Here is a 14,995-nt window from a genome sequence, read left to right as displayed (position 1 = left end):
CAGTAGATTCCAGGAGTGTGGAACTCCAGTGGGGGGCCATTTATTTTTTTAGACAACTCAAGGGAAATGGGTTTCATTTTTAAAAACAATTGTTTTTTTACTCCTAAAAATGAGTCATAATTTGTCTAAAAATAAACAAAAAATAGAAAAATAATCACAACAAACCAGAAAACCTAAATGCATCCTAGAGTTAAAGATTGGATAATGCCATTGTTTTGAGCTGTTTGTGAGATATGAGACACATCATTAAATGTTAGTACATTTGTGCTTTGAAGTTCAAAACAATGGCCTGAATATTCTCCAGCTACTATAAACAGTACAGAACATTTTACAGTAACAGTGTTTAGTTTTTTCTAAATTCTATCAAGGGATGGGAGAAGAACATAGAATTGCCAACACCCAAAATTCAAAAATCAGGAGTGAGCACTCTAAAACACCATGCAATTTAAGAAAAGAAAATCATGGTTTTCTGTCTTCTGTTTTTATACTCCCCTTAGCTATCCCAAATGCGTGCGCATCATTTAAATACATAAAATATACAGGCACCAACTTCCCTGTGTACCTACTCTGGGCTAACCCCCTTCTGTCCCCATGCACTATCCAGAGCCCATCCTGACCCTCAACAATCTCCAGGGTTTGAGAGAGTGAGGCTGCTGCTGCCGCCAAGCTCAAAAAAGGGACTACTGCAGTATAGGGACCTTGTGATAACGCAGGCAGCAGCTATAGCTTCTAGAGGTAGAAAAGGGAAACCGGAGTTAGATCACTCAAATTTCCTGAGCCGCCTGCATTTTTCGCTATGTGAGATGGTTATTTCTATTTTTAATTACTTGCTTTAATAAATCAATATGTAAGTCAGTTGTACAAGGATATGATGTAACTGGAAATTAAGTGCTATTGCAATTTTAGATTACAATTTGTAACGAACTAGGTTATAGATGCTGGGTTTTAAATTGACTTATTTCAGTGTTCGAGTATTTCACTTGAATTTTACAAAACTGTGGAAGGTAAAGAACAAAATATTGAAAAATACTTAATTGTATTTTTATCTATAATTTTTTATAAATCCAAATTGGCACAAAAACTGTCACTATAAACAAAGTTTTTTTAATGTTAACACCCAATCTGATTAATTTCAATACATTAATACATTTCAAATTTGTTAAAAATATTACAGTGCTAAGACATCCATATTATTTCATAATACTTCATTTTAAACAAATTACAATCTGTGAACAATAATCACAATTCAGTTACCGCCAAATCCAACTATTCAGATCCACCGAGGATACTTTCAAGACTTTCTAAATTAAGATGCTGAAAAAACTAATTCTGAAGTTTTATCTGTTTGCATGCAGGTTTCTAGGTTTTGAATGCCCCAAGCCACATGATGAAAACAGTAATTCTACACCAGCTACTGTCACGATCATAACCTTGTTTTCTCCCAGGACGTTTACTCTAGATTTCCACTACTAAATAGTGGTTACATTTTTCAGTGTTTCATTGGAGAACAAGAAATAATGGAAACAAGGCTTGCAGATGAATTACTGATGGCAGAACCCCCCTTTCAACATAAACTTCTGCATTTTGAAGAATAAGTACTGATTCCTCTGTTGTGACTGGAAACTAGCATGTGATGACTGATCACATGCTGGAAAATGACATGGTATAATGTCCAGCTAATGCTTTCTCAACATCAATTTTGCCATCATTTAACTGCAATTTCAAATCAGGGTTGTTGTTTTTTTATTTGGTTTTTTTAAGTCCTCACCAGCTTCAACATGAATTCAGAATCAAAGGTTATTTTACTGGCTTTGATATATGGATCAATTACTCAATAAGCTTCTTCAAACCAATTTGTCATCTTCTAACAAACCATGGAGTCTATTGACACTGCTTCCCATATTTTTATAGTAATATTAGGATATGATTGTGTCATAATTAGGGCTGTCAAATGGTTAAAAAACTAATCGCAATTAATCGCACTGTTAAACAATAATAGAATACTATTTAAATATTTTTGGATGTTTTCTACATTTTCAAATATATTGATTTCAATTATAACAGAATACAAAGTGTACAGTGCTCACTTTATATTTGTTTTTTATTACAAATATTTGCACTGTAAAAAACAAATACACCTGTAGCATTTTTCAATTCACGTAATACAAGTTCTGTAGCGCAATCTCTTTATCATGAAAGTTGAACTTACAAATGTAGAATTCAGGTACAAAAAAAATGCACTCCAAAACAAAACACTGTAAAACTTTAGAGCCTACAAGTCCATTCAGTCCTATTTCTTGTTCAGACAATCGCTCAGACAAACAAGTTTGTTTACATTTGCAGGAGATAATGCTGCCCGCTTCTTGTTCACAATGTCACCTGAAAGTGAGAACAGGTGTTTGCATGACACTATTGGAGCTGGTGTTGCAAGATATTTATATGCCAGATGCACTAAAGATTCATATGTCCCTTAATGCTTCAACCATCATTCCAGAAGGTGTGTCCATTCTGATGGTGTGTTCTGCTCGATAATGATCCAAAGAAGTGCAGACTGACGCATGTTCATTTTCATCATCTGAGTCAGATGCCACCAGCAGAAGGATGATTTTCTTTTTCGGTTGTTTGGGTTCTGTAGTTTCCGCATCAGAGTGTTGCTCTTTAAAGGCTTCTGAAACCATGCGCCACACCTCATCCCTCTCAGATTTTGGAAGGCACTTCAGATTCTTATATCTTGGGTCGAGTGCACTAGTTATCTTTAGAAATTTCACATTGGTATCTTCTTTGCATTTTGTCAAATTCGCAGTGAAAGTAATCTTAAAACAAACAACATGTGCTGGGTCATCATGCGAGACTGCTATAACATGAAATATATGGCAGAATGCAGGTAAAACAGAGCAGGGGACATACAGTTCACCCCCCAAGGAATTCGGTCACAAATTTAATTAACCCATTATTTTTTTAACGAGTGGTATCAGCATGGAAACGTCCTCTGGAATGATGGCTGAAGCATGAAGAGGCATATGAATCTTTAGCACATCTGGCATGTAAGTATCTTGCAATGCCAGCTACAACAGTGCCATGCGAACACCTGTTCTTACTTTCAGATGACATTGTAATTAAGAAGTGGGCAGCATTATTTCCCGTAACTGTAAACAAACTTGTTTCTCTTAGTGACTGGCTGAACAAGAAGCAGGACCGAGCGGACTTGTAGGCTCTAAAGTTTTACACTGTTTTGTTTTGGAGTGCAGTTATATAACAAAAATAATCAACATTTGTAAGTTGCACTTTCATGATAAAGAGATTGCACTACAGTACTTTTATGATGCGAGTTGAAAAATACTATTTATTTTGTTTTTTACAGTGCATATATTTGTAATCAAATATAAAGTGAGCACTGTACACTTTGTATTCTATGTTGTAATTGAAATCGATGTATTTGCCCACCAGACAGAATGCAATCAGTCTATCTGGCTAGCTAGCTGTGAACAAGTCAATGAATGGACCATTAGGGAGAACAATAGGTCTTTGAAGATGCTCCCACCTTCCTGAGAAGTTTTCCAGGGATGCTTTGACACTGCAGGATCATGTGATCAAGTCGCCTGGTACTGGACTCCATAACAGAATACCAGTATTTTTACACTGGGGGAGGAGGGAGAACCACACTGGCAAACAAAAACAAAGAGGAGTCTGGTGGCACCTTAAAGACTAATAAATTTATTTGGGCATAAACTTTCGTGGGTAAAAACTCCCATTTCTTCAGATGCATGGAGTGAAAATTACAGATGCAGGCATAAATATCTGTAATTTTCACTCCACGCATCTGAAGAAGTGGGGGTTTTTACCCACGAAAGCTTATGCCCAAATAAATCTGTTAGTCTTTAAGGTGCCACCGGACTCCTTGTTGTTTTTGTGGATACAGACTAACAGGGCTACCCCTTCGATACCGGAAAACAAAGGATTCCCGCCATATGCCAAACCTATTTAAGGCAGGGGAGTGACAAAGAGCGTTCATTCTTCACTGAATCCCCGCCCAGGATGACTGCTGGAAACATCTAAGAAACAAAGGGGGGTGGAGGGGAGAGGAGAAGAGCTGAGCCCAGACTGGAAAGGTGTCTGGCCTGTGAAAAATACCTGGAGTTTTAATCTGCAAACAAGAGCAGCTTGCCTTCAAGAACCAGTGCAATTTGCCTAAAACAACATTTAGGAAATTACTACTTGTAACCAGTTTCTTTAGTATCTTAAGCTTAGTTTGCGCATTTGTTTCATTTGATACAGGGCTGGCTTTAGGAAGTGCGGGGCCTGATTCGAATACCCGGCGGCGGTTCGGGTCTTTGGCGGCACTTCGGCGGTGGGTCCTTCACTTGCTCTGGGTCTTCCGCGGCACTGAAGGACCTGCCGCCAAAATGCTGCCGAAGACCCGGAGTGAGTGACGGATCCGTCGCCGAAGTCCAGGACTGCTGCCAGGTGAGTAAAGAAATTAGAAAGAAATTTAGGGTGTGGGGCCCTCTTAGGCACGGGGCCCGATTCGGGGGAATCAGCCCTGTAGGTAATCTGCTTTGATCTGTTTGCTAACCTTTTAATCACTTAAAATCTATCTTTTATAGTTAATAAGCTTGTTTGTTTTCTCTAAAGCCAGTTTGTGTAATTCATAATTGGGGGGGGGAGGGGGGGGCAAAAGCTGTGCATATCTTCCTCCACATTCGGGGAGGAGGTGAATGTCACGAGCGTACACTGTACAGTTCTCTGTGCAGCGCCAGACGATACAATTTTGGGTTTACACTCCAGAGGGGGGGGGGACTGGAGTGGTGGCAATTCCCTAGCTGAAGCCTACCCAGGCAGAGCTGATTTCAGTGTCTGTGTCTTTCTGCAGCTGGGTGTGTCCCTACCTGTGTGTGGGCTGGAGGAGACTTGAGGGCTGGGCTCGGCAGGACAGTGTAAGGGAGCCCAGGCTGGTGGAACAGGTGGGCTCAGTGGTACGTCAGTACATCAGGTGGCACCCTGAGGGGGCAAGGAGGGGGAAACTGGTCACATCTATATCTTGTGTATGTGTCAATTATTCTTATTCCCTTGGGCCAATCTAAAACAAAATCTTATAGGCAATCTGCAAAAGCATTCCATCTTTCTTCTTGGGTCATGATATTTGCTCTTTTCAAGTCTTTTGACAATAATTTTAAAATATGTGTAGTCATGTGTCACGTATTTTCTTGCAAAACTTTCCTAATCTTAGCCATATTGGCTGCATTGTTTATCACAAAATAAATTACATGGCATTTACTTCCTCTCACTCTTTGAGAAACACTAGCAATTGTAGAACAGATGAATATGAACAACTGAAGATAAATGCTTGTCCCACAAGTAAACATTACTTCCCTGAGTAGCTACTGTAACACAATACAGTAGAACCTCAGAGTTATGAACTGACCAGTCAACCACACACCTCTCTTGGAACCAGAAGTACACAATCAGGCAGCAACACAGACCAAACAAACAAACAAAAAAACAAATACTGTACTGTGTTAAACGTAAACTTTTTAAAAACTAAAGGGAAAGCAGCATTTTTCTTCTGCATAGTAAAGTTTCAAAGCTGTATTAAGTTAATGCTCAGTTCTAAACTTTTGAAAGAACAACCATAATGTTTTGTTTGAAGTTATGAAGATTTCTGAGTTACAAACAACCTCAATTCATGAGGTTCTAGTGTAGGCTTGTTGTTAAACTTAAACCAAACCTCTATAGTCACACACAGGCACTCAGTTTCCGAAGACACATATGCTATGCCTACAATAGAAGCACCAGAATATTACACTAGAACAGTGCTCCTAGTGTGGACGCAGATTATACCAGCCAAGTACCAACATAGCAAATACACCCTCCACAAAGGAAACAAAAGTGCAGATTTGCCAGTATAACTGCATCTCTACTAGGGCCTTCTGCTGGCACAGCTATGTCAATCAGGGACCATATCTCTTCAAGCTCCTGAGTGATATAGCTATACCAGCAGAAGTCTGTACTGTAGACCTGACCTTAGTCTTCTAGATTTAGGGCTTATCTACACTTACCAGGGGGTTGACGTGCGGTGATCGATGCATCGGTGGTCGATTTAGTGGGTCTACTGAAGACTCACTAAATTAACCGCTGATCGCTCTCCCGTCGACTCCTGTACTCCACCTAAATGAGAAGTGCAAGGCAAGTCGACAGGAGAGCATCTCCAGTCGACGTAGCGTAGTTTGGAACCCGCAATAAGTAGATCTAAGTACATGGACTTCAGCTACGTTATTCATGTAACTGAAGTTGCGCAACTTAGATCAATCTGTCTCCTGTAATGTAGACAGGGCCTAAGTGTTTCAAGAGAAGATATACAGTCAATACAAATCATGACAGAGGAGTACAGCATGGTTGAAGCTTTTCAGCTTTCTTGAATTGTGGATGTTCAATGTAGGCTTGGTCTATATTTGAAAGTTGTACTGGTGAAACTGCCTGTTATTGGTATGATTTTTTACCAATATATTTACACTGCTACAAGCCTAGTGTGCATGCATTATACTGGTATAAAGGAGCCTTTTACTGGGATAGCTATTTCCCTTAAAGTAGAGTATCTTTATACCAGTATAACTGCAATCACACTAGCAGAGTTATACCAGTATAATTATGTTGGTATATTGCTGAACCTGACAATAGTTGTAACACTGTTGTTCAAAGACCACTTGTCTATTATGCTCACCAAAACGGTCTTATTGTTTCCTTGTACTCTGCCTGTATCCTTCTGGTGTCTTTTGTCTTATTCTAAGATAGTGCCTGTCCAAAGAGTGTCAATCTTTTGTTCTGTGTTTGAACAGCACCTAGCCCAATGGGTTTCTAGATCCAAGACCAGGACTCCTACGTGCTAAATTAATACAAATAATAATAATAAAATAACGGTTTAAATAATACAGCTTTCTAGAGTAGGAAAATGGGTTGGATCATGAATACATCAAAACACGGGCTTTTTGCTTATCCATTTTGTGTCGGAGTTTCTGTTATTGTCACACAAAGGTGTTAAGTCCATGTGATCAGTCTTACTGGGCAGAGATTAACACTTTCAGTGTCAAATTTTAGTAGAAAGTAAAATTTGAGATTTTAACACAGGTGACTATTAGTAAAACTCACTTGCGTTGAATGAACTGAATCATTTTGTGTGCCATACAATAAAAGTGGTATAAATAACCCATCAGCAGCAAGGGTGAAGAAGACTGAATTCCACTGAGATTTTAGAGATCATCATCATCATGTGTTTCAAAATATCTTGCATTAAATGTATATACAAACATCTTGATTTTAAGAAGAAAATCTGACAACTGACGTGCTAATTTAAATAGCTAATCTCTGTTACAAAGACAAAATTCACCAAGAGCGTGTGTTTCAAGTGTTCATTCAACATTTATTGGCTGGGTTTTAGAGAGATAGGGGGGTTGTTTTTTACATGAAAAACAAACGGCTACTAGACAATTTAGCATACTTATTTTACCAAAAGACTTTCAGTTCAGTTCATTTGATTTTTCAAAGCCAGCATCCAAAACCAGAGCAAAAACGCCACCTAGTGTAATGTTTCTAAAAAATACAGGCTTAGCTATACTGGGAATTTTTGCACCTAGTATAAACATGCTGCACTGGTGTAAAAAATACACATGCAATCTTTATTCTGAAATTTATTAACGTTTTAGTGCGCGACCTGGGAACCTTAACATTCTTTTGAAGTAATTTTACATCCTTATACAATAGGATTTTTTTTTTTTTTTTTTTTAAGTTGAAGGGAAAAGTCATGTCACAATGATTAAACACAGTTTGTTTTTTAAAGACACGATGGCATGGGACTTTTTCCTTGTCCTCACTTTCTCCTAGTGCTAACTTTGGTCCTCTCAAACAAGAACCTATAGTAAGAATCTTTTTCAACAGTGATTTGAATTTTACTGCTCATATTGATTAGATCATTTAGTTTCGCAAGCTATTGAACATTATCTACAATTAAATTCCTCATGAAACTAAGCTTGTATTTCATGCCCAGACTGTTGTAATACACTTCTTGCTATATTCCCAGTTTCGTCTTTCTAGTCTCTAGAAGCTATTCAAAGCAATGACATCCAACTTCCTGCATTTGAGCTTCCTCATATGTCACTCCATTATTTATTCTGGCTGCTCATTAAACTGAATTCATTTCAAGGTCTTACTACTAATTTCAGTTATGAAGTACACCCTCCTACTTTTATGGACTTGTTTCTATGAATTCTCCAATTGTTCATTAATATTCTGCCACTATTTATTGCTTCTCACATCATCCCCTTTATTTCCAGTTCGCTCGACACTCAGCACATTCTCTCCTGAAAGAGCTACAGCAGTCACTCTATCCTATTTTTTAAATCTAAACCAAAGACTTTTCTTTCTTATTACTCTTTACTATGGTTTAGTTGTTTTAATGTGGAGAACCATGCTTTTTCTGAATGGTGCTATATACAGAAACATGTAATGAAGAATTCTCTACATTTAAAAAGCCATTAACATGGACACCATGTATCTGGCCACGCATCTCAGACTAATTCAAGGCCAAAGGAATTGCTTAATCTATCAGTATTAGAGAATTTGCTGTTATGATGCATTTTTCTGTCACTTTAATACCACCATCTGTTAAATTTTTTAGGTTCTAGATCCGTGCTCTGAGCACAAGTCCTAAAGAGATTTGTTCCTCCTCTTCAAGGTGTTGCTCTTTTTTTTCCTATGGGAAGCAGTGTCACCAAAGAACTATTGTAAGAATTTTAGTTTTGAAGCCATGAAGAGCTGAGAGTTTTTAAAGGTACAGATTTATGAGAAGAATATTAACAAAAAGGCAAGTTTTAATTATACTATTATTTGGTTACCACACTTTACAGCTACCTCAAGGTGTCACTCTCCTTCTTGCCTATACTTACAATACAGGTTGCTTCCTGAAGCTATTACATCAGATTACTATCCATAAAATTCAACTACAACAGATTAGTATCTAGATAACAGATCAAAGAAGATCTGGAATTTCTCATGGAGCTTTCAGCCTAGTAAGATATAGGTCTGCTAACTGACTGAATTGAGGTATGCAGCCTCATGACTGCCCACAGCCCTTTTGAGACAGGTCTGTGTGACAAAATTGGAACTGCTTGGTAATATTATATGGATACTGTATATTAACCTGATTATTGGAGTGTTTACCATACAATTTTGCTTAATGGGGGACTGTAAAGACAAAACAAGAAGGAAAATAAAGAATGGCTCAAGATAAGCTACCACTAAGGAAATATTTCAGGGACGTTAAGTGACAACAGCCGAGCCATTGGCTGTAAGAACTCTGGCATGATCTTCTGCTAAGCCTACTGGACTGATTTAATCCAGAAAGACCAAAGCCCAAGAACACAGAAGAATAAAAAACTATGGCAGTTCAGGGAAAGTAGACTGATATGAAGACACCTGCTGGGACATCTAAAGATGTTATGCCTGCTGAAGTTACATTCACAAGACTAAATCTTTAGGTAAGACAGACATGCATATAGAATGTTGATTTGAAAATCCTTATTCTTTAAATGCTTTGTCCCTACTGTTGAAGCAAAATATATTTTGATGCTAAGAAGAATGTTTTGTCACTGTATACTACTGGTCACAGGCTCCCAAAAGGAAGAATTGCAGGTCTCTGAACTCAGTCAGATGTGCTGGGTAAGCATGGTTAATCCACAAGGTACTGTAGCCCAGGGCTTGGACTCAGAGTGGGGCAAATGCAGACTTCCATACCAAGATACGTAAAAGGCATGAAGCCTGACACTTGCGGCAATGCACTGTGAAAGACCAGAAGAGGGACAGAGGTGCAGCTCTGTAACCATGACAGTCTATATTCAGACTTTCAGACAGACACACTCCCCACTGAACTACTAGGCAAGACTGGCAGGCATGATTTTTGCTGGATGCTTCAAGTGAGTCTTGAGCCACGCTATTCAGGAAATGGACGCTAAGAGACAGCAGGATAGAAAGTTTTCCCAACTAGAGCTGCCAAATTCCCCAACCAGAGCTGCCAAATTCATTTTCAGTTTCACAGTTTGAGCAAGTACACATGGATGGTGACCATGAAGACAACAGTATATGCAAAATTATTTAGGGTCCCTGTCCAATTTCTCCATTGAAAATACATTTTCTTCAACAGGGAGACTTCTTGGTCTAGGAACAACCAAATTATCCACAGATGTAGATATATTTAACTTTTGGAAGTTTATATAGCTTTGCTGTACTGGAGAGATAAGAGAACTTGGGTTCTCCTAGACAGAATTAAATCAAATACACCCGATAGAGGGTCCTGTGGCACCTTTAAGACTAACAGAAGTATTGGGAGCATAAGCTTTCGTGGGTAAGAACCTCACTTCTTGGGGGAGGGGAGGGGGGCGGGTTGTGCGCTCCGGCGGATCAAAGCAAGTTCGATATAACACGGTTTCACCTATAACGCAGTAAGATTTTTTGGCTCCCGAGGACAGCGGGGTAGAGGTGTATCACAGGTAATACGCCATAATCTGAATCTATAACTACATGCAGTTCTGCTTGAAAATTGACTCCAAATGGCACTGAGGCTTCATATTTATTCTCAAGATTGCCAGTTCATATTTTCTCAATTTACATGTGGCCGGCCCCATCCCCAACTACTAGTCTTGCAAGCCCAAAGTCAAGCTGAGTTCGTTCTTCCTAAGATTCATTCTTTCTTTCTGCAAGGTTTATTCTGATTTCAAATCACACATGTGCAAACTACAATTAAAATACTTTTACTATCCTGTTTCAGCTGTTTTCAAGTTAAAATATTATGCATCAAGAGGAACTCATATCACTTACTCTCTAAGTCAGATATGATGAGGTTGTCATGAAGTTTCACAGCTCGATGCTGCTCTACTTCATCTTCCAACTCGAAGATGGTTTCTTTCATGTCACTTCTTTCAGTCTCTTTTTCTTCCAGCTCTGCCCGAAGCTTTTCTAGAGTCATATTGAGATCCTCAATTTGCTTCTTGGCTTCTTCTTGGAAGATTCTGTATTCATCTTCAACCTGAAGAAAAACCATTAAATGACCATAATGAATTCAGGACAAAGATGAACTCAAAATAAAAATTGGTTGCATTTCACTGCCACAGCCATCATCCTTAAAATATTTTTTTAAATCTCATAAGAACTAAATTTAATATCAAGAAGTGTTATGTGAATTGAGAAGCTTTATGTGAATTCATTAGGAGTTGCTATATCTGGACCAAGGTGTGATATGTGATACGTAACTTTTGACTGCACTGCAACTATCAAGTTGGACCACTTTCACAGTTAAGCTCTTATTTCCGAGCTGAATTTATTTCAGAATCTACCAAGCATCCCACCACATGACAAGTGAAGCAGTAACAGAATAATACTGAATCACAAACTGAAATGAGAAGCAGCCAAAAAAAATGAGTAATTTTCCCCCATCCCACACACACACACACACAAACGTGATTGCAAGAACAAGGTTTAAGCCCTGAGCTAATCTTTTCATCATTTTATGCCAATTATTGAGAAAAAATATTATAGTACAATACATGAGGCACCGCCTCGGTAAATCAGCTATAAATTATTTACACCTGCTTAAGGATGTCCCACAATGACAATGTTTAAAAACCAATGATTTGCTTAATTCCAACTAAGGTTTCTTCCCCTTAAAAACGTGTCATTTATACGAGTAATCCAGTACAACTGAGTTTAGGTGTAAAAAGCTTCATAAAAGGATACACTTTTTTTGTACATGAGATCCAATAGAAAAATCTTGAATACAGGCACATTCTGGCAAAGCTCATAACTGGTCACATACCTCCAAGGAACAAAGTGAAAAACTGTAATGAACAGTAGAGGGAGGCTTGGAGGCTTATATGTATAAGATATAGAATGATAATTGTTTGAACACTACCTTAGCAATGGCATCCTGCAATCGATTGGCATCATTGCGAGTGAGAGCCAGCTCTTCCTGCAGACTGCTGGCCAAAGTCTCTGCTTTTTCCTTGTCCAGCCTGACACTCTCCAGCAAATCTTGTATATCTGATTTATCTCCAGAGTTGTGTATAGAATACAGTTCAGTCACTTTTTGCTTTTCATGCTCCAGCTGAGCCTTTAGCCTGTTCATCTCAATCTGGTCACTGGCTACTGTGGCTTTGTACTCCTCTAAGGTGGCTGCTAATGCTGCCTTATTTTTCTGCTCTGACTCAATAATTCGTTCCATGTGGTGGTTCCGTTCTTTCAGTGCCCCTATAATTTCTTGGGCCTCCTTGTTATCTTGCTCTGCCATCTTCAAAGTGTTGCTCAGATGCTGTTGGACACCCAGCAGTTGCTCTCGTTCGAAACGAGCATTCTCAGCAAGGTCCATATAACGTTGCTCTAACTCCATATATCTCCCACTTTTCATATCTTCATCAATAACATACGAGATGTGATGTTCATCTAAAAGGGAGCGAAAATATTCAATCTGTCGGCTGAAGTGTTCTAACTTGTCACTCTGCTGGCACAAGGATTCCATAAGAATTACTTTTTCTTCTCCAAGTCTTTCATTCTCACTGTTCAACTCTTGAGTTATTTGTTGTAAATCTGCAAGTTCCTGAAGTGTTGCTTGAAGCTCCTCAGCTGTACTATGCTGGTTCTCTTCCATCTGGTGTATCCGTTCTGTCAGACAAGCTACAGAAACTTCACTTGCATTGCCACTGCTTCCTTTCCTAGATCTTTCTATGCTTGGTACTCCTTCAGACTCTGAAGACGATGGAGCATCTAAGGCATCATCACTTGATGTAAGTGGCTGATAAACTTCACTGCACTCACTGTCTAAATTATCCATGGAGTTACTATGCTGATTGTCCATTAAAGTGTTTTCGTCCTGACTCAACAAATCTTCCATTGAACCAGGAGCAGAACCTTCCACTGAAGATGTAAGAGTGCCACCACCATCGCTGTGGTTACCAGTTGTGATCTCTGGGCTCAAAGATTGGTAGCCAAAGAGTTTCTCAGAGTTGTCTAGCCTTTGTTCCAAAGAAAAGCCCAATGCATTTAATCTGTCCTTCAACATTCGATTCTCATTCTTCAATTGGTTGAGCTCTTCTCGGATGGCAGTGTTTTGCTCTTGTAACACTAATAATGTAGACTCTACATCAGTTGGCTGGTGTACAACAATGGCCTCTTTTTCTTCAGACTTCTCATCACTCTCATGCTGATCTTCATTAAGGCCCAGCTGAGCACGCATATCTCTGAGTTCATTCCTCAAGTGTAAAATCTCCACATCTTTAGTTTTTGCTAAAGTCAGAAGATCTTTCACTTTAGCTTCCAAAGCAGCTTTGTCACTGATTTGATTGTCCGATTTGGATTTACTCATCCGAACATCAGACTCTGGATTAGTACGACTACGGGAGCGTTTTGCCAGAATGGTATCATTAGTCCCCTGTCCTGTCAAAGGCAGTTTTTTGCTTTGGTTCAGACGGGAACGATCGCGTATTCTTTCCCTAGAAGAGCTAGATTCTTTATTTCCAGATGAAGTGCTACGCTTGGCTGTGGAGCTTGTACCTGTATGTTTTTAAAAATTTAATTTTAATTCATTTAAAAAAAATCAGCAATGTGAGTACATGTATGAAGTTACATATATAAGACTATATATTTTGCTATTATAAAATGGCTGTCATTCTAAACCACATTTTTGAAAATGAAATATGTAATCTATTTATGAGAGTCTCAAAAAGGTTTAAACAGTCTTTATAGTGTCTAAAGACATGTTAAGCCCCCCCCAAACAAGGATTAAAAAACCTACTGTTTGCAAGAGGGAAAGAGATTCTCCCCCAAAGTTTCTAATAAATTGTATAAAAAATGAAGAGTAACTATATGTAAGATACTTGATATTCTCTCTAAGTTCACAGATCATAGATACATCTTCACTTTTAGGTGTGGGAACACAGTTCCCATTTGAGTACTTTTTATAAACATGTATATTCTGATCCAAGAATGAAATCAAAGTATTTAAATATTCTCACCATCAAATTCAATTTCTCACCATTCTCACTCAGAAATGCTGAAGCAGAGAGCAGGATCATCACTTCTTTACTTCAAGGTGACTTACAATTTTATTAACTTTACTGAGCCCCAAAACTAGCAATTGGATAACAAACATATTTCTACTAATTGTGTTGTGATAAACACTACGGAATGTCACACTTGCCTGAAGGCTTAACAAAATTCTCTCTCCTTAATTACGTACATCAGTAGAGGTTACTAGCTTAACACAACACCCAGTATTGAAGATATTCATCCCTTACCTAAAACCTTTAATGCCCAAAGTAGGGATTATTTTAGCAGCATAAGTCTACACTAGCTGTTGGTCCCAGAGAATACCACTACAGAAAAAGCTAAATGACCAATATAAAAAATAGTATATGTAAGGATTTGCAATACAAGGATTATCAATACAAACTGTGTGAGATGGGTCACTGGCAGAGTGCTCTATTTGGCCTGGCCTTTGCTGAGCTCTTCGTTAGGTGCTTTGGACCCTGCCTATGGAAGAGTTGCAATGGTTTCATAACAGAACAAAAAAAAGCCAAGGAAACAACCCGTTGAGACTAATATCTCCTTGTACCTGTAATAGTCTTGGGCTTATTCTCCAGGTTGTTCATGGTGGTCCCTGAAGCTGAAGATGCTGTGGATGTGCAGCTGCTCTTCTTTGCCTTCACACCATTGGTCATAGTCACCCCACCACCAGCCATTCCCGCTAAAAGGTCATCATTACTTTTTGTCTGAAAAGGGAAAAGGATATTAACATGACTGGATATGAAGTGCAGGACCGGAAATGTTAACTAATCAAAGCTGCTGTTATTACAAAATATATTTTAAGATCTAAAAACACATTCAATACATTGTTGCTTAGATAACATGCACTAATAGTTAATCCACTATTTGAGACACAAGGTGAGTGAGGTGTGTCATT

The 14,995-nt window shown here is 38.6% G+C and overlaps 1 protein-coding gene across 6 annotated transcripts in view; it reads right to left on the bottom strand.

The window, feature by feature from the left end:
• The window catches only part of SPECC1L (sperm antigen with calponin homology and coiled-coil domains 1 like), a 108,113-nt gene that overhangs the window by 69,815 nt on the left and 23,303 nt on the right, over window positions 1-14,995 (bottom strand). For 3 of the 6 annotated variants that reach the window (XR_006172490.2, XM_005288605.5, XM_042841619.2), the window contains exons 3-5: window positions 14,648-14,804; window positions 11,954-13,587; window positions 10,864-11,071 (exon numbers count right to left, since the gene is read on the bottom strand). Coding sequence is in view for 3 of the 6 variants with exons in the window: in XM_005288605.5 (XP_005288662.1) it covers window positions 10,864-11,071; window positions 11,954-13,587; window positions 14,648-14,804 (1,999 nt within the window). In the remaining 3 variants the exon portion in view is untranslated. Of the gene's footprint in view, window positions 1-4,886; window positions 4,999-10,863; window positions 11,072-11,953; window positions 13,588-14,647; window positions 14,805-14,995 lie in introns of those variants that run through there. The other 3 variants (XM_065567923.1, XM_065567924.1, XM_008172023.4) reach the window with 3 other exon arrangements.

The sequence above is a fragment of the Chrysemys picta genome, chromosome 15, assembly GCF_011386835.1.
Source record: "Chrysemys picta bellii isolate R12L10 chromosome 15, ASM1138683v2, whole genome shotgun sequence".
Classification (NCBI taxonomy): Eukaryota; Metazoa; Chordata; order Testudines; family Emydidae; genus Chrysemys; species Chrysemys picta.
The sequence above is the reverse complement of the archived record's forward strand: the minus strand, read 5'-3'. Positions and strand labels throughout refer to the sequence as shown.